This window comes from Ambystoma mexicanum, chromosome 6q, assembly GCF_040938575.1.
Source record: "Ambystoma mexicanum isolate Mex_15411 chromosome 6q, UKY_AmexF1_1, whole genome shotgun sequence".
Classification (NCBI taxonomy): domain Eukaryota; kingdom Metazoa; phylum Chordata; class Amphibia; order Caudata; family Ambystomatidae; genus Ambystoma; species Ambystoma mexicanum.
Window position 1 is genome coordinate 1,639,523,588 of NC_090937.1, and position 13,815 is coordinate 1,639,537,402.

General features: G+C 45.5%; 1 protein-coding gene across 1 annotated transcript; it reads right to left on the reverse strand.

Moving 5' to 3' along the window:
* Nucleotides 1–1,352: 1,352 nt before the first annotated feature.
* LOC138516942 (zinc finger protein 268-like) lies at nt 1,353–13,086 on the reverse strand. The gene is made up of 2 exons (XM_069632418.1): nt 12,952–13,086; nt 1,353–4,613 (listed from the first exon to the last, which is right to left on the reverse strand). The coding sequence occupies exon 2, from the start codon at nt 3,416–3,418 to the stop codon at nt 1,490–1,492; it is 1,929 nt and encodes a 642-aa protein (XP_069488519.1). The 5' UTR covers nt 3,419–4,613; nt 12,952–13,086; the 3' UTR covers nt 1,353–1,489.
* Between the last annotated feature and the right edge of the window lie 729 nt (nt 13,087–13,815).

A 13,815-nucleotide genomic window follows, 5' to 3' on the forward strand; every position in this document is an offset into this window, starting at 1 on the left:
ATGCCTTGTGACGTTCAGATCGTGCAATTGCAGTAATAGGAAATTAAGGGAGTGGGTAGGTGGAATGCTGGTAGGCGAGGAATGCAATAGTGCTTAGGTTGGATGGAAGTGCAGAAATTGCTGAAGGGCAGAGAAGGGTGGGAAAGAGGGCTCTGGGCAAGGCGAGAGCTCAAGTAGACAAGGAGAAGAGGCATAGAGGGTCTCTGGGACTAGACAAGTGCTAGGGGAAGCAAGGAGAACAAGTTCCAGGGAATGAGGGGAAGGAAGGTTGACATGCTAAGTGCGAGGGCAGGGTTGGGCTCAGTAGGGGTGCAGGCACTGCCATGCTAGTATAGGGGGAGAGAGCCGAACAAGGCAAGTGCAGGGGTGGGTTTCAGGGGAGACAGAGATGATGGGGTAGACTGGAGGAGAAGGGCCTGGTGCCCTGTAAGACTCAGAAAAAACCAGGCAGACAGTCAAATGCGGAAAAGGGGAGGGAGAGAGGGAAAGTAGAAAAGGAGGATCTTGAGAATCTTCTGGAACTTAAGAAGATCCAGCTCAAGCTTGAGAGGGTTAGGGAGGCCATTCCAGAGGGAGGCTCCTGCGGAAGAGAGCGATCTACCCCCACTCACTGCTTGGAAAAGTATCTGTTCTTCAGAGAGTTGGAGCTAGAAGACCGAAGGGCTCTGGCAGGAAGGTATCTAGGGAGAGATATTTGGATGTAGCGGGGTTCCAAGCCCCAGACAGCCTTGTGTATGATGCAGAGGGTCTTGAAATTTGTCCCTGTGACAACCGGGAGCCAGGGTAGATATTATAGGGCTTGAGAGATGCGGTCCCTGGGCATGAGGCCAAGGATATGTCTTGCAGTCCTATCCTAGATTATTTGAAGAGGGCAAAGGGAGGATTTATGCAGACTGAGGAAGAGGCTGTTGCAGTAGTCCCACTTGAGAGGACCAGAGCTTTAGAGACAATGGGCCTCATTACATGTTTGCCAGCTCGGTAACAACGGTACTGGTAAGCTTGCAGTTTCTGCAAACTACGAGTTCTGCTCGCGGGTGCCTTCCACATACCGTCACCTGCGAGCAGAGCATGTTGCAAGCACCGGCACCATTCAAAAGTGGGTGGGGAGACCCGTGGAGGGGGCCAGAAAGTAGGAGGGAAGAAAGGAACTGGGGTCCCAATGAGAAGGATCTTGGTTTTACTGGCATTAAGGCAGAGATCGTTCGCAGCGCACCATGCCTTTATAGCAAACATACAGACAAGAATGAGAGAAAAGAGGTGGCAGTGAAGGGAAGCTTGAAGCAGAGGTGTGTCTCATCCACATAACACTGGAACATACATTAAGAACATGTATATGGTTTCAGCGGAGTGTGATTTCTCTGATGCATCAATTGTTCACCATTTTCCTTCAAAGCCTTATCAGAATTCAGAACAACTATATGGTTTCTCACCAATGGGATTTATCTGATGTGTCCATAGATTTCTCTTCACCTTGAAAGACTTATTACATTCAGTACATGTATATGTTCCCCCCAGTGTGATTTCTCTGATGTACCAATAGTTGACCCTTTCGCTTGAAAGCCTCATCACATTCAGAATGTGTATATGGTTCCACACGAGTGTGTTTTCTCTGATGTCTCACTAGGTTGCTCTTTTGCTGGAAAGCCTTATCACATTCAGAACATGTATATGGCTTCTCAACAGTGTGTTTTCTGTGATGTATCACAAATTCACCTTTGCGCTTGAAAGCAATGTCACATTCAGAACATGTATATGGTTTCTCACAAGTGTGATTTCTCTGATGTCTCACAAAGTCACTCTTTCTATTGAAAGATTTATCACATTCAGAACATGTATATGGTTTCTCTCCAGTGTGATTTCTCTGGTGTACCAAGAGATGACCTTTTTGCTTGAAAGCCTTAGTACATTCGGAACATGTATACGGTTTCTCGCCAGTGTGATTTCTCTGATGTCTCACGAGGTCACTCTTTCTATTGAAAGATTTATCACATTCAGAACATGTATATGGTTTCTCACCAGTGTGATTTTTCTGGTGTACCAAGAGATGACCTTTTTGCTTGAAAGCCTTAGTACATTCAGAACATGTATATGGTTTCTCACCAGTGTGACTTTTCTGGTGTACCAATAGATTACACTTTTCCTTGAAAGACTTATTACATTCAGAACATTTATTTGGTTTCTCACCAGTGTGATTTCTCTGATGTGTCACTAGGTTACTCTTTTGCTTGAAAGCCTGATCACATTCATAACATGTATACGGCTTCTCCCCAATGTGTTTTCTCTGATGTATCACACATTCACCCTTGCGCTTGAAAGCCATGTCACATTCAGAACATGTATATGGTTTCTCACCAGTGTGATTTCTCTGGTGTCTCACTAGGTTACTCTTTTGCTTGAACGCCTGATCACATTCACAACATTTATATGGGTTTTCACCAGTGTGAATTCTCTGGTGCATCAATAGACTACACTTTTCCTTAAAAGACTTATTACATTCAGAACATCTATATGGTTTCTCACCAGTGTGATTTCTCTGATGTCTCACTAGGTTACTCTTTTGCTTGAACGCCTGATCACATTCACAACATTTATATGGGTTTTCACCAGTGTGAATTCTCTGGTGCATCAATAGATTACACTTTTCCTTAAAAGACTTCTTACATTCAGAACATGTATATGGTTTCACACCAGTGTGATTTCTCTGATGTATCACAAGTGCATCCTTGCACTTGAAAGCCTTGTCACATTCAGAACATCTATATGGCTTCTCACCAGTGTGTTTTCTCTCATGTATCACAAGTGCACTCTTGATCTTGAAAGTCTTGTCACATTCAGAACATGCATATGGCTTCTCGCCTGTGTGTATTCTCTGATGTATCACAAGTGCACCCTTGCTCTTGAAAGCCTTGTCACATTCAGAACATGTATATGGCTTCTCACCAGTGTGTGTTCTCTGATGTATCACAAGTGCACTCATGCTCTTGAAAGCCTTGTCACATTCAGAACATGTATATGGCTTCTCACCAGTGTGTTGTCTCTGATGTATCACAAGTTCACCCTTGCTCTTGAAAGCCTTGTCACATTCAGAGCATGTATATGGCTTCTCACCAGTGTGTTTTCTCTGATGCATCACAAGTGGACCCTTGCTCTTGAAAGCCTTGTCACATTCAGAACATGTATATGGCGTCTCGCCAGTGTGCTTTCTCTGATGTATCACAAGTGCACCTTTGCTCTTGAAAGCCTTGTCACATTCAGAACATGTATATGGCTTCACACCAGTGTGTTGTCTCTGATGTATCACAAGTGCACCCTTGCTCTTGGAAGCTTTGTCACATTCAGAACATGTATATGGCTTTTCACCAGTGTGTTTTCTCTGATGTATCACAAGTTGATCATTTCGCTTGAAAGTCTTGCCCATGGTTTTTTCTGTGGTGTGATTTCTCTGAGGTTGCAATAGAGTATGTTGACATATCAGACCGGTTTTTGTAAGATCTTCCTTGTTGAATTCAGCATATTTATATAACAATCTGAGTATCTCAGTCTAACAAGGTCAGGTGCCTTTTTTTCCACACATGAATGTCAAGAGGAACCCACAATTCTTGGCCAAAGCAGGAACGCTTGTGCTTGAAACTTTTCTCTGTCCAGAGCACAGTTTCTAGCCTTATGGCTTTTGTGTTTTTTGGCTTTATACACTGGCAGATGCCACTGAAATATCAACAAATACTGCTTAGCATCACAGAGGGAGGGGTGCCATTGATTCTGAAGCATGGATTCCCAAGTTGGAGTTGAGCACCTTTGCATACTGAATGTGGCACGCCAGTGTGTTACCTTAAACAATATTCTTCAAAGAGTGTGTACAAGCCCCAATGCATGAAGATACGAAGCCTCTACGTTAAGGAGGCATCCATTTCAATCTCCTCCATTCACCTTCTCTCCTCTCTCCAGTATAGTTTCAGTGGTCTACTATTAGATGGTTCTATGTCCTGGAAGACTCCTCACCAACAGTGCAGTTGTGCAGTCCTATCCCTTTGCAGCACATAAGAAGTGTCATTACATTTCTGTTAACTTTTTGGCAGGTCATCACATTTGCAAAGTACTTCTTGTTAGCCTCCCCCCAAGTGTATTCTTTAAAGTGTGTGTTACCCTTTACAGAGGCTGTTTCCCATTCAGTACATTGACATAGACTCTCTCAGGGTTAGTATATCCTGTGTGGATAATCCTATATCCAGATAATTATTGTGACATCAAAGAATACTACATTCAGCATATTTGTGTAAACTTATCTGTGTACATAATAGGATTGCTCAAAACCACCTTTAGTTGTACAGTGTAATCACATGGGTTGCAAACAGAGGACCTCACTAGTTATTGGTATTGGCTGTACATAGGGACCAGTGCTTCCTCCAAAATGTTCAATTGTAGTCCTTGTTTAGTGAAATGTCTTCAGAGTCTATGAAATATTTTCTGCACGTTAAGAACATACAAGTTGGGAGTGACTCTGCCATGAGCAAGAAAACATTATGAAGACACAATTATCAGATGAACGATATTTGTTTTCTAACAGAACCATTTAAAAACATTTCACAGTTTTCCAGGCTTCCTGCTTTTTTTCCCTGTTTGAAAGAAAGGGGAAAACAATATTAGAATTCCATAGCTGACAAATACATATTTCTTTTTTGAAATAGAATATGTGAAAAGCTAAACAGCATATTTTGACGTTACAAAATGTTTGTTTATATATACTTGAACTGTATAGAGGATAGTGAGTTAAATGGGTAGCTGATCCCTTCCTTTACCGAATAGAAAGTAATAAAGAAATCAAGAAACTTGTGACGCATTGACCATTCTCACATCATGTTTTGGCACAGAAAACAATGAAGGTGTGACCCCCCCCCCCCTCACAGCCAGGATTAACACAGTGTAGCAAAGTGCAGTCATTGAAGTCTGAGCACCTCCTAGGAATGATGCACAAATCACACCTACCCGATGGAAGTCATGCTGCTGGGTGAGAGGAATGGGCGGAGAGCAACAGACATCCCAGATACAGTGCCTGTAGCTGAGGAGGGTAGCACAATGGTTTTGCGGTCTTTACTTGTTATGAAACATAGCATACACCATAAACTAATAGCATACTATAGCAAAGAGTTAGTCCTAGATGCTGCAGGAATGCCTTCTTGCTTAAGATTAGTGGCATATGACAACAGAACAGTGCAAGAACATTGTGTTGGAAGCTCCCATTGAGGTGGTCATGCCCCATGCAGTTGTCTCTCTGCTCCTCCAAACCAAAACACAACAAATGTTGATATCCCTTGCTGGTAGTCTTCTTTTAACCTCTTTACAGTCACCAGGTGTCCAGTACTGTAGGGACCCCTTCTGACAACCAGACATAAAAACGAACCTCTAGAGAAAAATAACTGATGTTAAATGTTAAAGATATTTGTACTGCGCACACGTCACGAACGGTGTTGGTCCCCAGGCGCTCTGGTAGATCTGTAAACGAGAAGGTGGGGTAGGTTAGTAGGGTGAAGAGGGAGTAGGATAGTGAGAGGAGTGCTGTTGTGTTGGCAGCTTCAACTCAGTATACATCGGGTGCTGTGCTTTTGGTGCGAGTATCCGGGCGATGTCAGTCCTCATGTGCTGTTGGTGCAGTTTATGTATTGTAGCGGTGTGGTGAAGTGCATGCGGAAAAACTGCCCCAACAGCCTCCGCCCATGACTGTGGGCCCTGGCCTTCATCCCTTTACATGTTGGCCCCAATAGCTTTCTTCCAGTCCCACTAGCCATGGCCAAACCTTTTTGCAAAATATCAGCCAAATCCACCATGCAAGAGAAAAGCTATTCGTAATTAACTGTTCGGGTTTCCTATGGAACTTGATATTCAACTATTGTGGCTCTGGGATCAGTCTCCTCAATCCAAGAAACTCTATGTTATTTTAGAATGCTGTGGTGAATCGTTTACACTGCAGCAGGGCCGGGATTTGAACCGTAGCTGCTCGGTTCACAGCAAGACACTTCTGCCACAAGACCACTTGGGGGTCTTAGCGGAGACCTGTGGAATTCCTTGCTAATACCGCACTCTACAGGATATACCAATGTACATTTGGTTTAGCTTCATAAAGGGGGCATTTTTGATGAGCACATAAGAAACTGAGCTATTTCCAGGGATTCATTTTCTGAAGGACTGAGATGGAAATATTTATATTGGTTGAGTAAAACGCCCTGCCCTCTGCCGACTAACCCCCTTGCTGGGTGGGATCCCCAGTAAAAACAGTAAAGTAAAATGCCAGAAAGTGGGGCAGGGACAATTTCCCTAGGAATATCGAGTTCCAATTAAATGGTTGCGCCCTTCTCTTTTTTTTGGTGAATTTGCATTATACTTTTCAGCATGAAGCATTTATGAAAGTGAATGTGATTAGCAGAGCTTTTTTCGAAGTCAGAATTACCAGCATAATTTTGGGATTAAAAATAAAAAATAACACAAAACAAGCTAAAGCGAGCCCCTCCCCCAGAGATGTTGTTCTTTCACAATTAGCCGTCTACTTAAAAGTTTACCACTGGGTTCAGGTCAGATATTCAGCTCAGAAGTGGGAAGGGTATGCCTAAAGAAACTTTAGTGTCTGCGAGTGCGTAGAACAAGTTACTTACCAACTCGTAACGTTCTTTAGATTGGATTTTGCTCCAATGTATTCCACATCTTTGACATGTACTGTCCACAGCTGTGTACTTCGGAAACTTTTTTGGAAGAGGGCGTCTTGCGTCAACGTGTCGATGTCCCTCGAAGGCCTCAGTCGAGGGCGACGTCACTGGATGTTATAAATGAGACGCACGGTGCCCGTAGCCTTCATTTTTGTTTTCTCCTCCATAATGTGTGACATGCACATATCCAATGCCTGCTTGACTGCACATAGCCTTGCGGAAACGTAAGCTGCAATCGTATAGGAAATTCTCCAGAAGGGCAGGCTGGGAGGGCAATGTGGAATACATTGGAGGAACATTAAACCGAAAGAACGTTGCCGGTTAGTAAGTAAGTTGTTCTTCCAATGGATTGTGTCCTTCAATGTATTCCACATCTTTGACAGACTCCCAAAGCAGTACCAGAAAATGGAGGAGGCAAAATAATTTAGAGTACCCAATCAGATGGCAGAGTAAAGAACCACCTTACCAAAGGCCATATCTTGAGCATGGATTGTATCCAGGGAGTAATGTTTAACAAAGGTGTGGATAGAAGACCATGTGGGTGCATCACAAATATTCCTAATAGGAACTCCCTGCTGCAGCACTGTGGAAGTAGCCACTCCCCTAGTGGAATGAGCTTGCAATCCTTCAGGGCGGTCCTTGCCCGCCAAACGGTAACATTCAGTAATGGTGAGAATACTCCACCTGGATAAGGTCTGTTTTGTAACAGCCTGGCCCCATCAGTGACCAGCATACCCCACAAAGAGTTGATCGTCCACACTGACCCTGGACATCCTAGAAATATAAAAGCTCAAAGCTCTCCTAGGAACAAACGTATGGAGACGCTCCTCTTCCTTACCAGGATAGAAAGAAGGAAGAACCACTTTCTGGCTCAAATGAAATTCAGAAATTAGAAAGGAGGGACGTATCCCCAGTACAACCCTATCCTCGTGGAACACAGTAAAGGGCGGCTTAGATGAAAGTGCCTACAATTCACTCACGCTCCGAGCGGAAGTAACCGCAACCAAGAACACTATCTTGAAGGACTATAATCTCAAAGGACGAGTGCAAAGGTTCAAACGGAGCACCCGTGAGGAATTTCAAAACCAAATTCAGATCCCAAACCGGCACATGGAAAGGGCACAGGGGGGGGGGAACACATTAGTAAGTCCTTTAAGATTCCTTTGATTTCGTAATTTCTTAAAGTAAGAACATTCTTCTGACGAGCGCTTGAAGATGGACAGCACAGCCAGGTAACCTTTAATGGTACCCACTTGAAACAGCATCCGGGAGGTCCCAATCCTTATACCTCAAACCCACCCCCACCCCCTCCCCCTCCCCTCCCCCCTGCTCAGAGCATCCGCCGCTGCATTCTCCTCTCCGGCCAGAAGAACTGCCGAGTGAAATTCCCTGATGGATTGCCCAGAACCAGAGCTGCATTGCCTCTCTGCACAACAGGAGTGACCCTACTTCCCCCTACCCCCTTTTTTTGTTGAGGTAATGCATGGCCACTGTGTTGCCTGTCATGATCAGGACAGGCCTCCCCCGCATAGACGGCAGAAAAGTCTTCAGGGCCAGTCTGATGGCCCTCAGCTCTAACAGGTTGATGTGGAGACTCTGATGGAGACCAACGACCGCCGACGGTCAAGTCGTTGGCACAAGCTCCCCATCCTGTGAGGAAAGCGTCCGTCACTACAATCACCTCCGACCATGGTTGCCAAAACGGCTCCCCCTTCATCAGGTTCCCTTCGTTGGCCCACCACAGAAGATCCTGGGAGACCGAGAGTGGAATCTTAACGTGCCAAGAGGTCTACCAGTAGAATACCTTTCTTTATTTATTGCATTTATTTATTTATACCCTCCTTTCCTCGCACTCTCTGGCTGGCCTCCCTTGGCCCTCCTCCTACCCCTACCTGCGAGGCTGAGAACCTCGGAGTCATCTTTGACTCCATACTTTCCTTCTCTGCCCACATCTCTGATGTCTCTAAAAAGTCAAACTTCCTACTGCACCTCCTCAGACGTATTCCGCCTTTCCTCTCCTTCCTCCAGAAGTTCACTGTCTCCCGTGCCCTGGTTCTCTCTAGGTTGGACTATTGCAACAGCCTCTTTTTAAATCTACCTGCTTCTACTCTCCGCCCTTTGCAACTTATACAGAACAGAACAGAACTGTGAGACTTTTCCTTGGCCTTAAGCCCTGGGATTGTATCTCTCTAGCTCTGAAATCTCTCCACTGGCTCTCATTGGCTGCAATGAATACATTCAAAATCCTGTGCATTGTCCACAAGGCTTTCTGGGGCCTGGGTCCAATATACTTTCAGCTGTCCCGTTGTAAAGACCTTCCCTCTCGAGCTCTTCGCTCCTCCACCTCTAACTCCCTCTGGGTCAGTTGTTTTTCAAAGATATGAGCTGGGGGTAGATCTTGGTCTTCGGCTGAGGCCTACCTCTGGAACAGCTTCCATGCCGCTCTAAAACTAGAGGAAAACCATCTCCGGTTCCGGAAGCACCTCATGATCTTCCTCTTTGCTTCTGCCTTCGCCCCTCCTCTCCTCTGCTGATCTGCTCTCTCTTGGCATTGTGCGCCTGGCTTACCATCGGATTTCTGGGCCCAGGTACCTGCTCACCTTGCCACCCACCCGCACTGCCTCCTGGCAATCCCTTGCACTGGGACCTGTATCTGTAACTGTACAGTACCCCCTTTTTCTTTCTGCGCTTACCAGAATCATCCTATCAGTTGCCTTAAACCTAGCACTTGCCACCTGCTGGCTGCACTTCCCCTGTTTGTTGCTTGTTATTATTTATTTATCTGCTTTTTATTTGCTCAGCACTTTCCCAATTCTCCATCCTTCCATACACTTTTCCCCTTTTCCCTCTCCCTTGCACGTGCGCGTTCTCAATGTCACTGGGCCTAGTAAGATCGTTTTTTGTTCTCCCTTGTTACCTTCCCTTGCCGCACTCTGAAACACTGTGTACGAGCACAATAAAAAATAAAATATCATTTCAATGAATTTATATAACAGCCAAACCTGAGGGTATCATAGCATTTGTAGAGGTAAACATATTACAGGTAGACATTAGGTGGCGCAGGCAGGAAGCAAGGAAACATCAGAGACATGGCTAGGAGCAGTTAGTTCTATTAGTTGAACAGCCAGGTTTTTTTACAAGCTTTCTGAAGGTCATGCAAGTACGTATGTTTCTAATGTTGGGAGGAAGAGAGTTCCATAGTGACATAGCTGTGACAAGGAAACGTGCGTCTCCAGCTCTTTTGTGGTTGAATCTGTGGGGGGTGAGGGGTGGAAGAGGATGGTGGAGGAATGTAGTGAGCACACATGGAGTTTCAGGATAATGCAGTTGTTGAGGTAGAGTGGGCCTCGTATATGCAACTGTGTGCAAACGTCAGAATCTTGAACTTGTTGCATGCTTTGATGGGAAGCCAATGAACATTGCGTCTTCTGGCTGAAATGTGATCTGATCACTGTAGACCTAGGGCTGCACGAATGGCTTGTTCGGTAGTAGTTGTAGCTTGGCAACGTTTTTCGAGGATGTGCCCATGTAGAGCAGAAGACAGTTTTCAGTGGAGAGGAATGATCTACTCAGAGATGAGCTTGGCGGTGTAGGAAGCAAGGGCATTGATGTGATTGTTGTATTGTATGTGGATTTATAAAGCGCAACAAAGACCTGGCAGCATCAAGGCGCTAATCCGAGAGGGCGAGGCTGCAACAAGCATTTAGAACAGAAGTGTTTTTAGCGGTTTTCGAAAAGTGGCAAAAACAGGGATGGCACGTATTTGAAGAGGGAGGGCATTCCACAATGATGGAGCACGCACGAAGGAGGATCTGCCACCAGCTCATGCACAATGAAAGCAGTGGACAGACAGCAAGAACTGATTAGCTGAGCGAAGAAGTCTCTTCGGTTGGTAAAGTGAGAGTTTGGATTGAAGAAACTCAGCCCCGGCATAATAAATGGTGTAATGAACAATACATTGAATCTTAAAATTCACTCAACTTCTCACAGGGAGCCAGTGGAGGCGCCGAAGAAGATCATAGGAATCAGACAATCCGGGGGCATCGAGTGCAAGCCTAGCTGCTGCGTTCTGAAGAATCTGAATGCGTTGAAGTAATGCCTCTGGTTGACCAAGATAGATTCCATTGCAATAATCGATTGATCCCATGATGGAAGCAGTCACAATCTTTGCTCTAGCATCATTCCGAGTAAGGTAAAGACCGTCTTCAAAACTTTAAGCTTGGGAAAACCTGTTTGGTAAACTGAAGAGATTTGCGCTTCTCTAGAGCCAGAGGCCATGCTTTTAAAACCTAGGCTCTTGACTGAGAAAGTTCTAGACAGGGACCTAGAGATGAAGGCCTCAGTTTATGGGGAGGATTTTCCTTGGGGGCATTTAAACGAAAGAGAATCTGGGTATCGTTAGAATAGGTAAAAAAGGGCACACCATAACTTGAAATGAGTTTGGAAAATGCAACCATATAAAGATTAGAAAGCAATGGGGAAAGAGCAGAACCTTGTAAAACTCTGCAATCAAGCACCATAGGGGGTGAAGTGAAGGGAGAAGCGACACTATCTGTGTTCAATCAGAAAGAAAGTTGTTCATTGAGAGTTCTTCCTCAAGGGGGATACCTAAGGTTTTGACATGTTTCGAGACCAGTATTGTGGTACGAAGTACCAGCAATGAGGAAGGAGGAAAAAGCAGGATCTAGTCCTTTAAGGCGTAAAGGGGAGCCCACAATTAGCAGCCCAGTTGTATCATTGTTGAGGCACAGGTTATTAGTAGCCATCCAAAATTGGATAATACTACAGTTTACAGTTGTTGGGTCGTCAGGGTGGCTTCCTGAGAAACAGATGAGGATTTATATATCTTCCGCAAAGCTGGTGTAGCTGATGCCAAGAGAGTAAAGCATGTCAAAATGTGGTTTGGCATAGGTGTTGGGTAGGGGATAGACTGGAACCTTGTGGGACACCTATTCGGACAGCGAGGAGTTCGGCAGCGGCATCCCTGATCAAGACCCTTGAGGTACGTTCACTGAGGAACAATATGATCCAGGCTGTAGCTGAAGTTGAGAAGTGGAAGAGTGGGATGTAGCAGTCTGAGCAGGTGGGACCAGGAACATGACAGCAAGTAGCTCAGTTTTGAGCAACAGCATGCTCCCTGGAGTGATCTCGAGATGCAGAGGTGGCAGGAATGTGGTTGGGTGGGTAGGCAGATAGAGGGGAAATCAAGCAATATGGAGTACTCATAGAGTACTTAAAAACTGCTGTCTTGGTGAAGAATCCAAGATCTGCCTGCCATTTGTTTCAGGAGAGGTCTACTTTGAGCTGTGGCTTTGGCAATGATCTGGAAAATACAAATGATGTGTCCTGACCAAGTGACCAGCCATTGCTGCATACAAGCAATAGCACTGGTGTTTGTTTGGTTGGTTATTATATTATAGTATTTCTTGAGAATGGTCCTGGCTTTGAGAAACAACTGATATATACAACAGGTATACAACAGTCCAGATGCATAACGGAGTGCTTTTCAGAGGTAACAGAACAGATATACAGCAGCAGATGGGATACAGAGAGGCACAGAGAAGGGGTACCGCTGTACCGGGTGGCGGAGAGAGGCAGGCGGCGCCTAGCGGGTCATGTGGTGTGAGTGGGGTTGTGATGGTCTAGGTGTTGAGGCAGAGAGATTCCTTAAGAAAGGTGGGTATTGAGTCTTTTCTGAATTGTAGAAGCGTGGGGGCGAGATTGATGCTGACTGGGAGGAGGGTCTGTAGTCTTGGAGTGTAGGCAGAGACGAACAGTTTTAAGTCTGTTCCAGGGACAGTCCCTTCATTGTCCTCCCTCTATTACTCCTTGGAGAGGGTGCTTTTGGAGGACCCATGGCATATGCTCTGTGACCAAGTGACCTGGGATTGTGCATTAATACAGCTGTTTGTTGTATCTGTTTCAGAGACAGTCCTATCATTGTCCTCTCGCCATTACGCCCTTGAGAGGGTGCTTTTGGAGGACCCATGCCATATGCTCTGTGACCAAGTGACCTACCATTTCCAAATGCATGTTGTTTCTGTTCCAGGGACAGTCCTTTCATTGTCCTCTCTCTATTACTCCCTGAAGAGGGTACTTTTGCCACGGCCCTCATATTAACATATCCAGACTAGAGTATCTGCTTGACCCTCCCCTTCACATACAAAGAACAAAGGAGCCCCAAACAACTCCCATTCACGTAAAGGAGGGGCTGCTGGAACCTCTCGATACTAACTAAAAAACAACAGTCACTCACCTGAATGGAATCTGGTTGCACTGATTTAATCCCAATTCCTCCTGTATTTTCCATTTGAAACGTATTTTTTTTTTAGGATGAGATGAGCAAGAAGTCGAGGTCCAAGCAACACGTCTGATCCAGCTCCAGTCCAGTGTGTCTCGGAGTGACCATAGAGTACCGAGGCAGAGCGCCGGGCACTAGGCGCATGCGCAGTACGGGACTCCGTACTGAGGGCGGGAGGGGGCGACGCTGACAATTTATTGAGCAACAGAACCAATCACAGGGCGCACTGATATCACCTCGGCTTTTGTCTGCCGAGACCCTGTGCACATGCGCACTGTGAACACACCAGTTACGGGCGCATACTCAGAAAGGGGAAAGGGGACACCATGTGGCCATGCGCAGGAGATCGCGCGCTGGAACCAATCACAGGGCGCACTGATAGCACCTCAGGGAGTATCTGCGTTGACCCTTCGCACATGCGCACTGTGAAGACACTATTAAGAAGCGCATGCCCAGGAAAGGGACACCATAGGACCATGCTCAGAAGATTAGGGCGGCGGAACCAATCGCAGGGCGCACTGAGAGCACCCGCATACGGTCGACTGCTCAGACTCCGAAAATATTCCTCGAATTCTAGCTCTGAACTGGGCCTGCTTTGGGGATTAGTGTCTTTTCTGTACGCATATCAGTAATCACCGACAACTCAAGAGTTGTAAATAAATAAAATAAAGAGTGCAAAAAATGTTACTGCTAATTTTTATGTATGTTGGTGTTAGATCTGATGGTCGTGAGTTGAATGAGAGATGGAAGCTCATGAAGTTCTCACAGCGCTTTAATAAGACTTGTGATTAATGTACAATAAAGATGGTACAATTACAA

What these genes read in the sequence shown, in the direction of transcription:
- LOC138516942 (XM_069632418.1), bottom strand. Translation starts at nt 3,418, where the DNA reads ATGGGCAAGACTTTCAAGCGAAATGATCAACTTGTGATACATCAGAGA.